The sequence below is a fragment of the Dysidea avara genome, chromosome 8 (assembly GCF_963678975.1).
Source record: "Dysidea avara chromosome 8, odDysAvar1.4, whole genome shotgun sequence".
NCBI lineage: Eukaryota > Metazoa > Porifera > Demospongiae > Dictyoceratida > Dysideidae > Dysidea > Dysidea avara.
This window is the reverse complement of record NC_089279.1, coordinates 24,893,840-24,912,938: the sequence shown is the minus strand read 5'-3', so window position 1 is coordinate 24,912,938 and position 19,099 is coordinate 24,893,840. Positions and strand designations below refer to the sequence as shown.

General features: G+C 40.8%; 2 protein-coding genes and 1 long non-coding RNA gene across 4 annotated transcripts; 1 reads left to right on the top strand and 2 right to left on the bottom strand.

Annotated features, from left to right (window-relative positions):
* Positions 1 to 179: 179 nt before the first annotated feature.
* Positions 180 to 1,148, bottom strand: LOC136263776 (C-signal-like). Of its 2 annotated transcripts, none has more exons than XM_066058405.1 (2): positions 1,066 to 1,148; positions 180 to 1,011 (listed from the first exon to the last, which is right to left on the bottom strand). In XM_066058405.1, exons 1-2 carry the CDS (start codon positions 1,105 to 1,107, stop codon positions 262 to 264), a joined length of 792 nt encoding a protein of 263 aa, XP_065914477.1. In that variant the 5' UTR covers positions 1,108 to 1,148; the 3' UTR covers positions 180 to 261. The 2 variants fall into 2 exon arrangements, with proteins under 2 accessions (XP_065914477.1, XP_065914478.1); XM_066058406.1 differs by having other exon boundaries at positions 1,062 to 1,146.
* A 1,355-nt stretch (positions 1,149 to 2,503) lies between these two features.
* LOC136263447 (C-signal-like) lies at positions 2,504 to 16,022 on the bottom strand. Its single transcript, XM_066057973.1, has 2 exons — positions 15,950 to 16,022; positions 2,504 to 3,409 (listed from the first exon to the last, which is right to left on the bottom strand). Exons 1-2 carry the CDS (start codon positions 15,950 to 15,952, stop codon positions 2,654 to 2,656), a joined length of 759 nt encoding a protein of 252 aa, XP_065914045.1. The 5' UTR covers positions 15,953 to 16,022; the 3' UTR covers positions 2,504 to 2,653.
* Positions 16,023 to 16,918: 896 nt separating this feature from the next.
* On the top strand, positions 16,919 to 17,920 carry LOC136263005 (uncharacterized). The gene is made up of 3 exons (XR_010704419.1): positions 16,919 to 17,012; positions 17,070 to 17,202; positions 17,707 to 17,920. It is a non-coding gene; the product is annotated as an uncharacterized lncRNA (long non-coding RNA).
* Positions 17,921 to 19,099: the final 1,179 nt, after the last annotated feature.

Sequence of the window (19,099 nt, the reverse complement as noted above, 5' to 3'; positions counted from 1 at the left end):
TAGGAGGCTACAATGTATAGCGTATATTATTATCTATGAATGTAGCTACTCCCTCCACAGTAGATAGCTACATAGCTAGTTGGTTACAGAACTTGGACACCTGATCAGCTAGGTCTAGTGTTTAGTGCAATATAATTCAATTACTAAAAGCTTTACATAGAGCAAATTATCAAAATTAATTCCATCATGATATTGCTACTTATACTGATTCAGAAAATATAATACAGTATACAATGATTGTAATGTAAGTGCATTATACTTCTACCAGTTCATTACAGAACCATCATACTGAAAGAAACCACCATTGGAGTTATGGTCAAGTTTAGCAAACAACTTCAACATTCCCTGGACTGACTCCTCAATAGTGACCGGAGCATTAGATCCTCCCATGTCAGTTTGTACCCATCCAGGATGAACTGAACAAGTAATAATTCCATCCTTCACTAGGTCAACACTAAGAGATTTTGTGATAGCATTGAGAGCAGCTTTGCTGCTGCGGTAAGGATATAGACCACCCTTGTCATTAGATGAAATGGAACCAAGTATGGTAGACATGTTTATAACAACTGCTCTTTGCCAGCCAAGTGGTTTATCTGAAGCATGACTAGCAGCTCTCTTCAGTAGTGGTAGGAATGATTGTGTGAGCATTAGTGGACCGATTGTGTTGGTGGCAAATGTCTGTGCCATGTCATCAACGGTCACATCTTCCAGTCCTTTTCTTATGTGAATACCTGCATTATTCACAAGTGCATTTAGCCCATTCTCTTTTACTATTCCATCTACTGCTTCTGCTACTTTTGAGAACGTAGCAGGATTGCTAACATCTAGCTCCAAAACAGTAAGACGAGACTCTTTGGCTGCCAACTCTTCCAACTCTCTGCTTCCCTCTCCTCCCAAACTTCTGCAAGTAGCAATCAAGTGACAAGAGTTACTAGCCAAAAGATCTTTCACAACCTGCAATCCTAACCCTCTATTTGCTCCAGTGATCATCACAGCATATGGAATTTTAGTCTGCAAGTTTTCAGTAGCACTCAGTAAACAAACACACACTATACACTAACATACTGGAGTAGGAGTTTTGTGGGGTTTAACTAGCAGACTTCCCATCTGTAAACCAGTAATTTTTCAGCTGCACATGTGATTTAGTACAATGAATTAATAAAAAAATTCCATCATGAAGAAGCATTTATAGGCAAAAATTAAGTGCAGTCCCTGGGAAACTATAAGTTGTATGTGACACCTCTATGATGTAATCATGCATTTTGCAAGGGTATTCCACTGTTGTGACTTCCTGTATACCACAATAAAGCCTTGTACTAATTTGTGATATAATATGATCACTCCATCTACATCACTATAAGCTGCAGTTAATTGCTCACTGTTACAAGAATAGACACAGAACAGACACACGCACTGAGACAAATGATCATGAGTTGCTATTGATTGTCATAGCAATGTAAACTAGAAGAGCAGTGAGGTAAACAACTAATTTGATATGCTCACCTGGAATTTGCTGTTATTCAAGCTGCACATTCTTGTTGGAGAGAATTGCAATTGTGTGATAGTTAGAGGTGTGGCTATGCTTTTGATGATGGGGTTGGTCTCCCATTACCAGCTGTCCTGCATGTCCTACATTATATAATTAACCACCTAGAGTTAGAGTATGTGCGTGCTATTAGGCTTGTAGCGTTAGTTACATTGTTCCACAGAATATCTCATGATGTGTGGTGTATTGAAATAGCGCTATATGTATGCTACAATTATAACTTGCATGGTTGGCTTGTGGGTAAGAGGTTAAAATTCCCTCCACCACATATTAACCACAATTATTTACTTTAACCTGCATGGTCAAAAGGCATGATGCAACTATCTGTGTAAATTGTTCATCAGCATAATTGTTTCTGATTTAAGTCCCTAATGTTTACATAGCATTCAACCAGTGAACAATAGCACAGCACTACTCAGCATTTTCTGAAGTTGGAAATAATACACATTGTAACTATTTTTAATATACATTACAATACATGATGACATAATGTCACTATACTTATTTGCATCCTCACTGTTTTTGATATCAGCAATAATATAACATGTTTACAAGGAATACATTGTCTCCATCCATGTTGCCCTAGTTGAGATTTTTGTACCATGAAATGCTATACACATTTTATACATCTGATTGAAGTTTGCGATATGAGAAGAGTATTGTGACCAGAGCATGAAAACCAACAAAAAAACCAAATGCATGCCTCTAAAGACTTTTCTCATGCAATCATAATATGTATGCTACATGCAGAACTGGGCATGTAATTCAACGAGTGTTATATGGTAAAAACAGAGATTACAGTACTTGACTTGATATCTTTCATGCATGATGTCACAAAACAACCATTATACAGAAAGAAAGAAAGCAAAGTCCAACAAATAATGAGTGCTGATGAATGTCACTGAATGTGGCCAATAATAAAGCTGCTGACACTTAACCATACAGGTAACACAAGCATCAATTGTATGTGTGTTGAATGAATATTATAGCTATGTTCAATGTACACACAATCAAATGTACACCATAACTTATACATCAAATTCACTAAGTTCACCATATAATACATTTTGCAACATAAAATATATCCCTAGCCAGCTAGCCTAGTAATTACCAGTTAATCGTAGAACCATCATACAGGAAGAAGCCACCATTGGAATTCTCATCAAGTTTAGCAAACAACTTCAACATTCCCTGGACTGACTCCTCAATAGTGACCGGAGCATTAGGTCCTCCCATGTCAGTTTGTGCCCATCCTGGATGAACTGAACAAGTAATAATCCCATCCTTCACTAGGTCAACACTAAGAGATTTTGTGATAGCATTGAGAGCTGCCTTGCTACTGCGGTAAGGATATAGACCACCAGAGTTGTTGGATGAAATAGAGCCAAGTATACTAGTCATATTTATAACAACTGCTCTCTGCCAGCCAAGTGGTTTATCTGAAGCATGACTAGCAGCTCTCTTCAGTAGTGGTAGGAATGATTGTGTGAGCATTAGTGGACCAATTGTGTTGGTGGCAAATGTTTGTGTCATGTCATCAACAGTCACATCTTCTAATCCTCTTCTTATGTGAATACCTGCATTATTCACGAGTACATTTAGCCCATTCTCTTTCACTATTCCATCTACTTCCTTTGCTAGAGTTGGGAATGTAGCATAATTATCAACATTTAACTGCAGCACAGAAAGACGAGGCTCTTTAGCTGCCAACTCCTCTAGCTCTTTGCTTCCTTCTCCTCCTAGGCTTCTGCTGGTAGCTATCACGTGATGAGGTCGCGGGTTACTGGCCAGCATATGCTTCACTAGAGCTAATCCCAGTCCTCTATTGGCTCCAGTGATCAGTATAGAGTATGGTGTGGTGGTCTGTAAAAGACTCGAAAGTAACTAGCATAACAAGAAGCTATTATGTGGGATGTACAATGGTTCAAATACGTTGCACCTTGCGATGCTGTTAGCATTACTTTCCAAATAGAAGATTTTAGTAAAATACATGTTAATACTTTTGTCTTTTACGTAGATTGCAACCATTAATTGGAGAGAAAAAAAGTGTTTTACATACACTTTGTCTCTTAATATAACAAACTCATGTAATACTGTAATTCGTTTCTTTTGTTGTGAAATTAATTTTCTATGTAAAAATTTACAAATTTTTTGAAAACCGTTACATTACTAGCACTATAGCTCACATATAATTAAGATTCAAAAACTTTGTTTAAGCATGACTTCCTTCCTTTAAGGTGGCAGTCACCTGGAAGCAGTGGTTATGAAGCCTCTGAAAAGTGAAGCCGTACACCTGCACCATGTAAATAGTTATTACGTATTATTAAATGGCCACTCAATGTGCTATGGGCCAGAGCTTTGCAACAACAAGAAGACTGTTGTTGTTCTGTAAAACTTATTATAGAAGACACACCTAAAAGTAAGTAGAGTAGCAGAGATACTTTGTTTAAGAAAGTCCGTGTCATTTGCACAAAACTTTTGGCAATATATGTCACCTGTGGTTTAGGATGATATGCTAAAGAGCTTATAATATTTTCTGTATCACTATACTAGTGAGGGTGACCTCTATTGTTCTGTAATATAAATGAAATAGTAGTAGGCACAGGGTGGCATGTCAAGATAAAAAGATTTTATTGTATTGCCTGTCAATGTTACGGCAACTTTTGGCTTTTTGAAAGTTTGGAAATTTGCTAGCATTGTTTCTGCTTGGCACAGCATTAAATGGTGTTCATTGTGCCCTATATATGCTATTGGAGAGTAGATTCATAGTAGATTTTGCCTTTAATATGGCAATAGTTTCGCGTAAAGTAATGCCGAAAGAAATTCTGTGTACCCCTACAATTAACATCATAATTCCAACTCTTAACAAGAACCTCCATGAAAATTAGCATAGGAATAGTATAAGAATCGATGTATTGCCTGGTGTTGATTTCTTGGACATACATGGTTAGATAAGCTCACAGTGGAGTTATGAAAAAGCACACTACAAACCAGAAGTCAGGTGACCGCCACCTTAATACTTAACTTTCAACTATGACACTTAAGGAATCAGAGACACAACATATTTTCTAAAATAGATGAGACTCACCTAACTTTGGTAAAACAAACACTATCAATGTTTTTTATAATAATCAGGTGATAGTTTTGCTTATACTATTAACAGCTAGCTAAAGAGTAAATAACTAGTATTAGAGCCAACTATAGCTAGCATGAGTCTGCCCCATTACAGTATCTCAGCAGCACTGCATGGTGAGATGACAAAAAAGATGTTCTGTTTTTTAGCAACACATAATAGGGTTTCATTCATTACACAATAAACAGGTTTACTAGTCAATGTAGCTACTACTGTATAGAAATTATGGAGAGATATAATTGTTACATATATATATATATATATATATGTAAATGAACTGCCAAATCTTATTCCCAAATTCACAAGATTCTTAATTAGACAAGAGGGAAATGCATGACACCAGCAAGTGTGCTGACTATTTATGATAAATGCTACAGGAAAACTATATTCTTAGTTGAACTATATTACAAGTTAATGACGAGGATACAGTCAAGGGATTTTTTTCATCCATGTCAAGCGATCCTCATGTTGAACTAAGTACACATTAGATGCTGCAGGTGCAGCTGTAGTAGTAGTTAACATGGATTGTCCACCTTGTGGCTGTGTAATAGGCATGTGCAAGACATGCGTAGCTGTGTTATATGTAGTAGTTTGATGATGGAAAAATGGAATTTACTGCCGAAACAGGAAATCAAGTTGGAGTGGCCCCATCATTATTAAATTCCTTGTTTCCCGTCACCACCCGCATCAATTTTTAGGTAGCCGCACCAAATTTTAATTATTTGATTATAGATCACGTGAATGCATTATCTCATTATAGAAGGAGGCACAGAGTGACCAAGTGTTAAGGTAATCAATAATCACCTCCTACCCGCATCAGTTTTTGTTCCATTAGGACGGGAAACAAGCAATATAATAATGATGGCCTAACAAGAGATCTGCTCTCTCCAATCACCTACAACTTAGGCCAGGCAAACTTGATTAATTGTTTCTCATCCCCACCCGTATCCCTTTTTACCCCATCGCCTCTAATTTCATTGCTATCATGTGCACACTTATTTTGATGCTAAGAGGCTATCATTTTACAGCACAGTAAATGTCACTTGCTCCTCAGAAATGGTGGTAAAACGTAAGTACTAGTTTTTAAGTTTAAAAGGCTTTAGCTAACCTTTATAGTAACAGACAGCTTGATTTGGAGTATTTATACAGATGGGGGGAGTTGACTGTGATGAATCTCGTCCGCTGCGACAAGCGATTGGCATAGGGGAGAAGGATACAGCTTCACATCACGCGTACTGACAATACTACACTCACGTGATCTTACAACAATATATATTCTAACTAGTGCCTAGTAGGGCTGAAACGGATAGCAACTTTTACTATCCGGATATCCTGAACAAAACCTATCCGGATATCCTACGGATAGTGACATCATCACTTGCTATAGAAACATTTTATAGTTTATTGTAAGCATCCTTGTTTTACTAGTACTAGAAGCAAACAAACATTAACATGATAGCAAAAGGTTTGTGGTAATGTTACACTGTTACTTTGCACCGTCTGTAACAAGATTGGCAGCTGGAGAAAACATGAATACAAGATGTAGCAGTTGCTACAAGACCTTTACAGGTACAACTAGTCGTAAAGAACTCTTTATAAGGCAATAACTATTCTGTTACAACTTCTTCAGCAACATTCACAGCCTCGCTTCGTAATTTAGCGATGGGCGTGGTCGCGAGCAAGCTGATTAACTTACCAGGCTGCTGTTAACTTCACATAATCTAGCTTAACTAACTCTCCACGATGAAAATTGATTCAGCTAGTGATGAGAAGTTGGACAGATAAATGGCTTTAAGTTATTACTATCCGCTAGGCTTCAAAGTACTATCCGGATAGTAATTATTATCCGGATATCCGGATCATACGGATATCTGTTTCAGCTCTAGTGCCTAGCATACAATACCTATATAATGTTTCAGTTATACGTCTCTACATCCTCCGGGGGGGGCGCGAAGTGTCTCTATCCATTTTGACATCTTGTCTGTCGCTCTTCTGACTGACTGTCTCAGTGGTCGTGTGCTGCCCAGTCTTGTTTCTTCTGCTGGTCTCCTCTGTGGTTCTAGTACATGTTGGATAGAGTCAGTACTGTTGACCTCCAGGGAAAAAAAGGTTGGCAATAGGTCGATTTGTTGTGCCTGTACTGGTGCGAATTTCTGCAGCATGGATCAGACCATCTCCACCAACTAAGAGTTTGGTTATAACAGCAAGTCTCCAATTTAGACGAGGCCCCTCATCATGTACTGAAACAACATTTGATTTGTTGAGAGTTCTGACCTGATGATCTGTGATATTCATGTAGAGACGTTAAATACTCGTGTCTCCAACGAGTTTGGGAGCTCTTCAGGAGGTGGGCTGAGTTTTGGTCTGAATTTGTAGAGAATTAGATCCATAGTCGGGGTAGTTAAGATCATCTGCCTGGCACTCATGTGGTAGTCTTGTTATCATTCTCCCATACAAAAGGTGTGCAGGGGTGAGGGGCTGGGGGTCATCCACATCACTGGAGGTGTAGGTCGTATGTACACTTTTGTCTCCTCATTGTTGTCACGAACATATAGGGCTCCGGTGAAATCTACACCGGTCACAGTGAATGGTGGCAGATCTTGTACTCTGTTCTTCGGTAATGGGGCTGGATCTGGTCTTGGGTAAGGTTTACCACATTGCTTTTTGCACATGGTGCAGTGGCGTAACAAAGACTTGACATACTGTCTGGCTGTTGGGATCCAGTATGTCTGGCGGAGGGATGTAACTGTGTTGGTGACTCCTGCATGGGCATGGGTGGCGTGAACAATCAGTCTGGTAAAATAATGTCTTGGTGGTAGTAAACAGGGGAACTTGGTGTTTTCATCCAGTGGTGCGTTGTGGATTCGACCGCCACATCTTAGGAACCCTTCCTTATCAAGAAATAGTCTGAGCTGTCGTACAAGGATGAGCCTCTTAGAGTTTGGTGTGGACAGATTCTTGATTTCTCTCCAATAAACTTCTTGTTGGCGTGAGTGAATCCACTGCATTCTTGCTTTGTCTAGCTCAATAGCAGTGAGTGGTCCCTTTGACACTTGCACTTTGTTGCATAAGGTTTGGATGAATCTGTTGACGTAAGCTGTGACTGCCAGGAGTTTCTTGAGCGTGCTGTATTTTGTTAAAGGAATGATGAGGTGTAAGCCTGTGTCTGGTGGCATTCCTTGGTCTGGTACAAATTCGTTGGCGATGGCTGCTACTGCATGGAGATGTGAGATTGGCTATTGGTGCCACTTTGGCCACTGTTGTTGATGGGATAACCATGATGGTCCATGGATCCACATTGTGGATGACTGGAACTGCTTGAAGGTAAGTCCTCGGATTAACAAATCTGCTGCTTCAGGGGCAGTATTTCCAAAAAACTGATGGAAGCAGCAGACGATTGACCTCAGAGACTCTGTGGGTAACAAACTCTGGTAGCTTCTTGGAGCTGTGGATCCAGTACAGGGCAATCTGGCTGTCTACCCACACATGGACAGGGCTGCTAGTCAGTTCCAAAGAGTCGATCACAAATTTCACAAGGCGGGTTGCAGTTAGAGCTGCTGTCAATTCTAATCGTGGCAAAGTTGGACTCTTCAGTAGTGCCACCCGGGACTTGGCTATGACAAAGGTAGTATCCGTGTGAGAACAAAGGTAAACAACAGCGCCATATGCCTTGATGCTGGCATTTGAGAAGGCATGTATCTGTAAGTGTGCTGGATTAAAGTTGTTGAGGTACTGTCTCTTGATCGAGACCTGGTGAAGTTGAGTAAGATCTTCTGCTATCTCTTGCCACTCTCTGGCTAGCTCTGTTCCGAGTGGCTCGTCCCACTCAATGTGTTGTGTCCACACCTTCTGGATTAGAATCTTGGCTTGAATGGTGACTGGTGTTGTTATGCCCATGGGGTCAAATAACTTTGAGGATTCCTGCAATAACTTTCTCTTGGTGATGAGGGGATTGTTTGTTATTGATGGCTTCTTGGGAGCAAGTGATAGTTCGTCAGAGATTGGGTTCCACAGTAATCCTAACGCATTGCTAGGGACATCAGTGTTTGCTGTCATCTCTTGCTGGGTGATGGTTCTGAGCTGTGGACTGTTGGTCACCCAGGCTCTCAGGTTGAAACGTGCCTCTGACAGAAGTGTTCTAGCATTGTGGTAGTACTGTATGGTGTCAGTTTCTGATGAACAACCTGAAAGAATATTATCAACATACAGATTGTGTAATATGTCACATGACAGACGGCTGTTATGTTGGTGCAGATGGTGGTGTAAGGTGGCATACAAAATAAAAGGGGAACTCACTGCTCCAAAAAGGACTGTCTTAAATCTGTAAACATCGAGCTTGCTCATTGGGTCAGAAGGATCATTGAGCCAATAAAAGCGAGTGAAGTTTCTGTCATCCTCATGAAGGGTTATTTGCAGGAATGCCTTTTCAATGTCAGCAGATATAGCATACTTGTGAGTACGAAAACGGAGTAGGATGGAGTACATATCATTGAGGAAATGTGGTCCTGTTAGTAAGCAGCTATTCAGTGATGGATGGTTAGCAGATTGACGACAGCTGCAGTCATAGACAATCCGGATCGGTGTGGTCATGGAATTCTTCTTAACACAATGGTGAGGAATGTAGTGTGTCTTGCCAGTACTGTCCAAAGTGTTTTGCACCTTCTCTATGAATCCTCGTGTGACTTGTTCGCGGATAATGTCATCGTAGGTTTGTAGCAACTGTGGAGTTTGAGAGAGGCGATTAATTAAAGAATGAGCTCTCTTCTTGCAGATTTCATGGTTTGTTGGTAGTGGTAAGTGAGTGGCCTTCCACGGTAGCTTGGCACAGTATGACCCATCTGATTGGCGGCTTATGCTTGTCTGTGCATATTCTGTCAGGTAACCATTGTCATTGGTGTTATTCACTGGGGTGGTTCCTGTTGATTCAAGTTGCCAGAACTGTGTGAGATCACATTCATCACTATGGCAGTATGTAGAAATGTGAAGGGTGTTAGTAATGGTAGTGGCGGTCTTGTCAATTGGCAGGGGACTGGAAAGTAGGTAACCCAGTTTGGAACTCACGGCTGTTGGCCCATGTCCACGTACAATATGATCTTCCACTATGTCCCAATAGTGATCAGTGCCGATCAGTAGTGAGATCTTGAAGCTATCATTGCTTATGACAGGATGGGCTAATGGTAGGCTACTCAGGTATGGTAGCTTGGTGACTTCTGTCTGTGCAGTGTTCCGCAGAGGAGCAGCAATGGTTGGCACAATGAGCACTGAAAGTGGTAGAAGGTTTCCATCTCTGGTCTTGATATGAATGTTAGCAGCTTTCATCTTCTTAGTGAGGGGGTGTGTGGAGCCGAACTAGGACAAGCATGTTTTCCTGGTGGTGTGATTGGAGTGACAGAGTATCTGCTAGCTCCTGAGTGAGGAAGGATCGTAGGGAGACCTCATCAAATAAAATATTGGTTTCAGCTTCTGACTCCATGGACGTGATTGTGGCAACTGCTGTTTTCAATAAACATGTTGAATTCTTGGCTGTTTTGGTCTTATTGGAGGTGAGAGTTGTGAGAGAAGCTGTGTCAGACATTGCTTGGGGATTGGTATTTCCTTGTGTAGCATTTCCTTGTGCAGTAGAGTCGATGGGGACAGTGGAACCATCTGTCTGTATTGCACTGTTGCACAAACTGGTATGATGACGGCGATTGCAGTGGTGGAAGCAATATCGTGATTTACACTGGGAAAGCTAGTGGTGGCCCAAGCAGTTGAAACATAACTTATCTCGCTTGATGATGTCCATTCGTTTCTGCTGATCTATGATGGATTTGCAATTGTTGGGTGCACGTGGGTCGCCACAATAGACACAGGAGGGTCATCTCTGTTGCTCTGAAAGCTTCTGAGTTGATTTCCGGCTTGCACCAGTCAGGAAGGCTGCAGTGGGTATGTGAGAATTGCTGGGATTGTTAGTGTGATCTATGCCTGTCTCAAGGATGTGTAATTCATTAAGGATTCACCCTACAGCTCACTCAGGGTCCACTGGTTTGTGCCATGGGATCTTGCTAGGTTTCTGCGGACGTCTGCAGGTAGCTTTCTTAGGATGACGGGGACAAGCATTGACTCATACTGTTCATGGCTGGTACCAAGTGATTGCAGGCTTCGGACGTGTCCTTCAACAGAGTCATGGAATAATTGTAGTGAGGACAGTGTGTTGTTAGGATTGTTTAGCTCCACTAGCGCTTGCATATGAGCTTCGATGAGCTTATCTGGCTTTCCATATCTCTTCTTGAGGAGTTGTATAGCATGGTCATAGTTGGGGTTGGTTGGTGGAAGTTCAGTGATAACTTTTAAAGCACTTCCTTGGAGCTTTGCCCGCAAGTAATTGAGCTTTTGTTACCCTGTGATGGATGTGTTGTGATCTACTGCAGCCTCGAAACAGTCCCAGAACGATTGCCACTGCAAGGTATTACTGGAGAACAATGGTATGCTTAATTTAGGAAGGTGAGTAATATTCTGAAAACCTGAGTTGGGAATGGCCGTTGAATTTGCATGAGGTGGTTGTTCACCTGCAGTGGCTGTGTTGGATTGTGTTGTATCAGTTGCACTGGCTGATGACTGAATATCTTTGTCAGTTTCTGTGTGGGATTCAGCTACACTGTGGACTGGTTGCTTTGATAGTGTCTCAATAATGTGTGCGAATCTAGTGATAGAGGTGGAGAGAAGCTCTTTTACCTATTCTGTTTCACAAATTTCTTCCACAAGTTGTTCTTCGTCTGTAATTAGCTTTGAGATCTGAGAGTTGAGTTCCGATATGATTGTGTCCTTGCGTTGCAATTGATCAAGTAAATCAGTTATGGTGATTAGGTCTAGTTCCTTATCGTTGTTACAGTGACATTCGACAATGTTGTTTGCCTTTGCAACGAGTTTTTTCATGTGAAGTCGATAGCCCTTGCGGGAGTTGCACAGGTGCTTGAAATCTTCCATCTCCTCCTACGAAACAGAACAAACAAACAAGTGGACTAACAGGGATTTCGCTTGCCTTTGAAGGTACCGTTCGAATGCCACGGTACCACGACGTCTGGGTGAGTGGTTAGAAATATGGCAGCAAATAAAAATCCCTGGTCACTGCACCAGCATATACGGATGGGGGGAGTTGACTGTGATGAATCTTGTTCGCTGCGACAAGCGATTGGCGTAGGGGAAAAGGATACAACTTCACATCATGCGTACTGACAATATACGTGATCTTACAACAATATATATTCTAACTAGTGCCTAGCATACAATAGAGGTTTTGCAGGGGGCGTTCCCGAATCACGTGAATGTGACGCTCCAACATTTTGAGTGGAAAAGTGAGTGGATGCGTACTTGAACTAAAATGGTGAAAAGTTGTTGTGTTGTGGACTGCCACAATGTGTATAAGAAGAATAGTGGCATTAGTTTTCATCAATTTCCTCGTAATCTGGATAGACGTCAAAAATGGATAGCAGCAGTAAGGCGCGAGAACTGGATGCCCAACAAGAGTACGTGGATTTGTAGTCGGCACTTCGTTACTGGAAAGAAAAGTAACAATCCCCTTGCTCCAAACTACGTACCTTCTATTTTTCCATACACTGCAAGTCCAATTAAGAGAAAACTTGAGGGAGACGTGATAAGGTTTGAACAACGTCAAGCTACCAAGCTGAGGAGGCTACAAGCTAACAAAGGAAGGAAGTTACGAGCATCTAAGAGAAGAAGGTTGCAAGATGTTGAAGGCTTTGATGAGACTTTGGATGAAACTGAAAACAATGAAGGGAGCAATTTTTCTCATGATCAGGTTGATGTATGCGAAGAGATTGACAGCACAACTGGCATCAATGAGCCAGCAGTTGGTGCAGACGGTGAAGAATGCCCCCAGTGCACTGAGCTAAAGATGCAATGTGACAAATACCAGCAGGAATGTGTTGAACTGCAGAAGCTTTGTGATAGATATCAGCGGGAAAATGCGAAACTACGTAAGAAGGCTGTTGATGATGATTTTTTGGCAGGTGATGATACTAAAACAAAGTATAACACAGGGCTACCTTCGTATGAGCTTCTTAAGGTTGTTTTCGGCTTAGTTATCATTGGTTTACCAGTATCTTTTCATAATGGGCCATGCAGTGTTTTCCAGCAGTTCATCATGGTCTTGATGAAATTGCATTTGAACCTTGGTTATCAGGATTTGGGATACCGGTTTGGTGTACATTATTCAACTGTGTCAAGGTACTTTAACAAGTGGATAGATGTATTGTATGATAGACTATCGGTGTTTGTGAGGTGGCCTGAAAGAGACCAGCTGATCAAAACCATGCCAATGGAATTTCGAAAACATTTTAAGAAATGCGCTGTAATAATAGACTGTTTTGAAATCTACATTGAACGTCCTACTTCATTAACAGCAAGAGCACAAACCTGGTCTAACTATAAAAAACACAACACTGTGAAGTTTTTGATTGGGATCACTCCACAGGGATTAGTGTCATTTATTTCAAAAGGATGGGGTGGAAGAGTATCGGATGTTCATTTAACTGAGCACAGCGGTCTTATGAAAAATCTTCTACCTGGTGATGTAATCTTGGCTGACCGTGGCTTTACAATACAGGATAGTGCCGGTATGTATTGTGCTGAAGTAAAGATACCTGCTTTCACGAGAGGCAAGAAACAACTAAGTAAAATGGAAATCGACACAACCCGACAGTTGGCACATGTAAGGATACATGTAGAACGTGTGATAGGTTTGGTACGACAAAAGTATACAATCCTACAGTCAACTTTGCCAATAAATATGATTATGTGTGATAAGGAAGAAAACATTTCCACCATAGATAAAATTGTAGCCATATGTTGTGCATTATGTAATCATTGTGAATCTGTTGTGTCATTTAATTAGACTAAACAGTGTTATTAATCATGTACAATTATATATAATTGTTAAAATCATAGAATTATCAATTAGTTTGGCGACAGTCTGGACAAAACCAGTCTCCATCAGGAACTTCTTCCATTGTCATGTTTACACAAGATAAGTGGAACCATTGTATTGTACAGCAGTCATTATCGCATCCAATCAAGTAGTCAAAGTTTTCATCTTGCCTACAGTAGCACCATAGTTCCAACCCAGGATCCGGAGTGCCTGTGTCCCCAGATGGTTCATGGTCATCACTATGATACGAGTCAACATCATTTGAAGTTGCATTGACCAAATCTGTAGAATTAACAGAAGTCGCAGAGACATCACCATCACTAGAATTATCCAAGGGTGGGTCCACATCACTAGTACTCTCATCATTTGTGCCGAGCTCAGGTTTTGTAAACCACTTAGCTATTAGTACAGGCAAAATACATTTTGTAGTGAATTCTCCCAAACTGTCCAGCTTAGCCTTAATAAATTCTTTGTCATATAAGACACGTTGACACAACAATTGATTCTTGCTCCACACAACAAAGCCGCAATACTCTGTTTGACACACCTCCATTTGCATTTGTACTTGGTGGTAGTACACATGATCCTTTGTCAAAAGGAGATCGCCTTTGTCATTAAATTGCAAATAGAAAGATTTATCTTTACTTGCTTCCTCGAAGGCTTTGTCTCTGCAAGAATAAGGGCATTTAATTTCTAGTGTACCCTTTCCACAGCAGCAGCATTGCACTAAACCATCTGGGCTGGCTCCAATGAATGGACGTGACGTCCAAAACTAGGCCAGATCTGGCTACAGAGAAAGATCTGTGTCGAGTACTCATCACTTCAGTGTATGCTTTACGAGCATCATCCTCATGTTTACAACCATACAGGCATGCTTTAGACTGATAACGAACCATTTCTGGATAACAGATTGAGGTAAGGAGTGATTTAGATGGATTAGAGATGCTTGTATGCAGCACGTTTCGCAACTTAGAAGCAGTAATGCGACCAACCCTCTGTTGAAACCATAATTTTGAATTAGATTGCTCCCTGGTCTTTTCTTCGACCATTTTCACTTGCTCAGCTGTTATGGTTGTATGCTGGTACACCTGTTCACACACCTTCAACAGATTGGTGAAACACGTAAAATTTTTATCTTGATACAGCAGTGACAGTGGCTTTGGGAGAACACCCCTTTCATATAAAGGTACAAAGGAATCACTATATTCATCAACAAAAGAAAGTAACACAGGATTCATTTTTAGACGGGACAAATTCTCGTAGTGAGCATCAATATCTTCATCTGTAAGCTTTGAAACTTTGTAACTAGGCTTACTGCTTACAGACTCCTCATCACCATCAACAGACAGTTTCCTTTTTTGCTTAGGGGTGGTGAAATCTATGTTACATATTGGAGCATAATCAACACTGCGAAATGACGGTGGCAGCCAGGAGCACGGTAGTGAGGTTGAGGAGTGTTGCTCTTTAACCTTCGTGTTCTCATATGCTGCAAACAACACTGCAGCCACATGTGAGCATACTTCCCCTAGCCCTGCCATGCATGTGCAGTGGGCACACAAAATTGTCCCATCAGACTTGATTGCTATCCATAGTTTCAATGGTGTAGCTGACAAACTTTGGGAATGTTTGACACTAGCAGTGAAGATGAAGCAATTGGATTTCCCATCAGATTTTATGACTGATATGCTATTAATCCACCCATTGGCTAAATAATTGTATCCCTCCAGGCTTTTATAAGCTTTAAGCTGCTCATGGGTGTACTCACTTGTGGTTTCGATCAGATAGTTGTACATATCAGGATAGGATACGTCAGGCCATTGATGCCATTCTAGAGACTGAGGTGATCCCAAGCGAGTCTTGCTTTCTAGTATAACCAAAACGGATCCTTAGAACAACCAATTAACTGCAACTTTTCCTTGTATTGCTTCTTAGCAGCTTCATCTTGTAACTCGCCGTAATAGTTCGAGTAGACAAATCCACTCAAAATGTCGAAACGTCGCATTCACGTGATTCGGGAACGCCCCCTGCAAAACCTCTATAATGTTTCAGTTATACGTCTCTACAGTATTTTCTAATAATGAATAATGAAAAATGACCTTCCGCCCGCATGGAAATCCGAATTTTTGTGGAAGAGAAACAAGTAATCAAGTTTGTCTGGCCTTAGCTTGTTTGTGCCTGCGTTTGACCATAGATTATCTACCCACCCAATCTATGGTTTGACGCTGTTTTACTTTTTTGTCTACCGTACACTTCTTTCATGAGTCCCCACACAGGTAAAGCGATCCACGTTAATATAGACTACTATACAAGGTAATACACAACTACATCACGAAATGAAACATACCATTATTTCTTCAGTGCTGTCCACCAAGTGCAGGCGTGTTCACAATATTTTCAAAGGGCGCTTAAGTCTTAAGAAGCGCCCTTTGAAAATACTATTGAAACCATTTTACCATAGATTATATAGTAGGGAATATATAACCTATGATTATACCAATACCATTGTACCATGATCGAAGTGTTTACTTTTCAGCTGTGTTATGACCTATCCAACATTACAACTTAGCTAGCTAGCTACCACTGATACCCAGCTCACCCAAGCTCACCATGCTGGTGAGGTCTGCCGTACGTTTTATTAGAGTGTCATAGATGCAGGTTTGCTTTGATAAGCTGAACAATATGAGCTAATTATATCAATGATCATGACAGCATGCCTTTTACTTTGTGTAAGCTGCTGTAGCTGTGAAATCACCGAAAGACATGCAGTATTTCTATTATGTCTTGACATAAACAGGGGCGTGTCCAGAGTTTGGGTGCACTTTGCTGAAAAGTTGAAGAGAAAAAGGTCACAGCAATAATGGCTACCCTTTATCAAATGTATTTACTATAGAGTATATAAAGACCTGTGCCAAAAACAGCCCGCTGTAAAAAAAGGCGAGGCCAAGAATGCACAAGTACATGTTCATGGAGTAACTACAACCAAAAGACATGATATCAAAATCTGGCCAAGAAAGCATTCACAGTATAGGCACTTTTGTGCATTCGCTTTCTATATGCTTCACATTATCACATCCAGCTAGCTGTACATGTGTGCTTGCAATATAAACAATACTACTGAGATGATAAAAGATATTACACTGCATTGTTACCAAAATTAATTTAACTAAAAATTTACAATTGGTTTCTACTTGGCCATCTTTTTGCACTGCATATTAAAATAAAAAGATGGCCAAGTAGAAACCAATTATGTTAATCCACCAATCCACCAATTAATCCACCCACCCAATATTGTTATGTCAAAAATGTAGCATAGGTGAGAACCACAAAACAAGGCAAGTAATATATTACAAAATTGGTCATCAACTGCTACCAGCTTCAGTATGCTGAATAATACATCTTGGGAATGGGTATGTGGGATGCCCACTTTAATGTATATAAAATGATGTGATGCTCATGTTGTATAGGTGTTTTTTTATCTGCTGTCTCCTCCCATACAAGACCTGCCTCAATCTGATCAACCCAAGGAACCTATGTAGGACCTCCTGACCATAAAGACTTTTGTAAAGTACACTTGTTGAAGTCCAACTACAACATGTGGTGAGTATAATTGGAATGTTGGTGTATGTGTATAGTACATATTAGTTGTGGGACAATGGCAGGGTCCTGGATTTGAAGAACTGGCCCAGACATATACTCAGCTTGAATAATAGTATGTACACACATAATGCTACACACACACTACTGTATTTTTCCAAGATCTTGCGGCGGTGTAAAAGTGCCATGCGCTAATGCGCACGCATGCGAGCTATGAAATTTGGAGTTAAACCGCTGGTCTTACAGTACAGATACAAATACTGTACCGTCAATAACTTGTGGTAGTCTTCTACTGTTCATTAATCATGCTGAACAGCATTACAAAGATGCGTGAAACCGAATCAGCAATGACTCACTTTGCCAGATGCGCGTGCATTGGCGCTTCGTATACCGCAAGATCTTGGAAAAATACAGTATACATATTTGACATGTTAGTCTGACTATATGATTACATGTTTTTAGTTAGCTGTGCCTTACCATAGACTGTATCCCTTTCTGTATGTGCAGGGTGGATACTGATGTTGTGGCTGTTGGTGGGTGAATTTATGGTGAATGGACAAATCATTAATTTGTGGTACCAAGACCCCACTACTATGTTATGAACTCTTGGTGGTACTTCATAGCCAAACACTAGTGTATCTGGCTTCTTGTGCTATTGTAGTCATTTTTTAAAATTTTATGGGATCATCATAATGTAAATGTTTATTACTATTACAGTATATTCATGCTATCATTAAAGAGTTTATATAATTGTGGGTGGTTGCATGAGGGTCTAACAAGGGCTCGGCTGTGACTGAAAGGTGATGCGCTGATGCTGGCTTTTCAGTAGTGAACACTCAAGTTTCACCGGCACTGAATGGCTGGGGCAGGCTTAGAGCCGTGCACGGGTAATGTAGCAGTAAATTACTTCAACTGTATCCCAACACTACAACGGGTATGAAACAGCTATATGCCGGTACGGCCCTGCATGGGGGAGTACAGGAGTAACGCTATAACGAGTCAGTGGAGGCATACCGTGGCGAATTTAATGACAAATCAGTGAGTGGACTCACAATTAAACCCGGAGTTGACAGCACAGTGTCCATCAAATCAGCCAGCTCGCTATGGCTACCTTGCCCACTTCCACGCTGTTTGGGAATTAAGGCGGGCGCCTCACACCTCGACGTCATGGCGGCAAGTTTGAATCTTTAAAGAGCACAAAAGCGATCTCATAAACTAACAAACAACTTTTAGCGAAATTAAATGTACAGATACATTGTGTAAAAAGCCCCTGATAGCCGCAGCCTTTCTCTCTTTACAATACGACTTCATAGTTGAAAGAAAATCGCCCCAATGGGATGCGATGACAAAGAAAATGAAAAAAAGAACGATGCACATTTGAATAAATAATTTAATTAATGCATTGTAAATGGGTGGGCGATGGAACAAACTACTGCAACAATTCGCCTGACTTTTCGTGTGGTAGTTACTCATTATACAAAGGTTACATTCCCACTGGTTTCGAGGTGGAATCTTTTAGTAAGGCTGAGATTTCGCCATGCGGATTTTAAAAGATTGCGTAATCGATCTCTCATGTAAAAGACTCACAGTAGTGGTCGCGTGCTTATTATTGTGGGCGCGCGCTTTGTTGTGTTTCTTGGCCTCGCGACTCACTACCGTGAGCCTTGATTCTTATTCAGATCCTTATTCATAGCTTCATATGTTATAGTTAAGCTACACTGCCTCATGAACACTGTGACTGCTTTATTAGAGTGACTGCTCTATTAGATTAGAGTATCCCGATCTTGTATGCAATTTTTTTGAAAGATGTGAAGGAAGGGGGGGAGCATGTGCCCCCCTGGATATGCCACTGATAAACTTCCACATCCTCGTTCCACATTTGAAAACAACACTTTTCAAT

What these genes read in the sequence shown, in the direction of transcription:
- LOC136263776 (XM_066058405.1), bottom strand. Translation starts at nt 1,107, where the DNA reads ATGGGAAGTCTGCTAGTTAAACCCCACAAAACTCCTACTCCA. An exon ending in CCCACAAAACTCCTACTCCA is followed by an intron (nt 1,012 to 1,065) that starts GTATGTTAGTGT and finishes GAAAACTTGCAG; the next exon opens with ACTAAAATTCCATATGCTGT.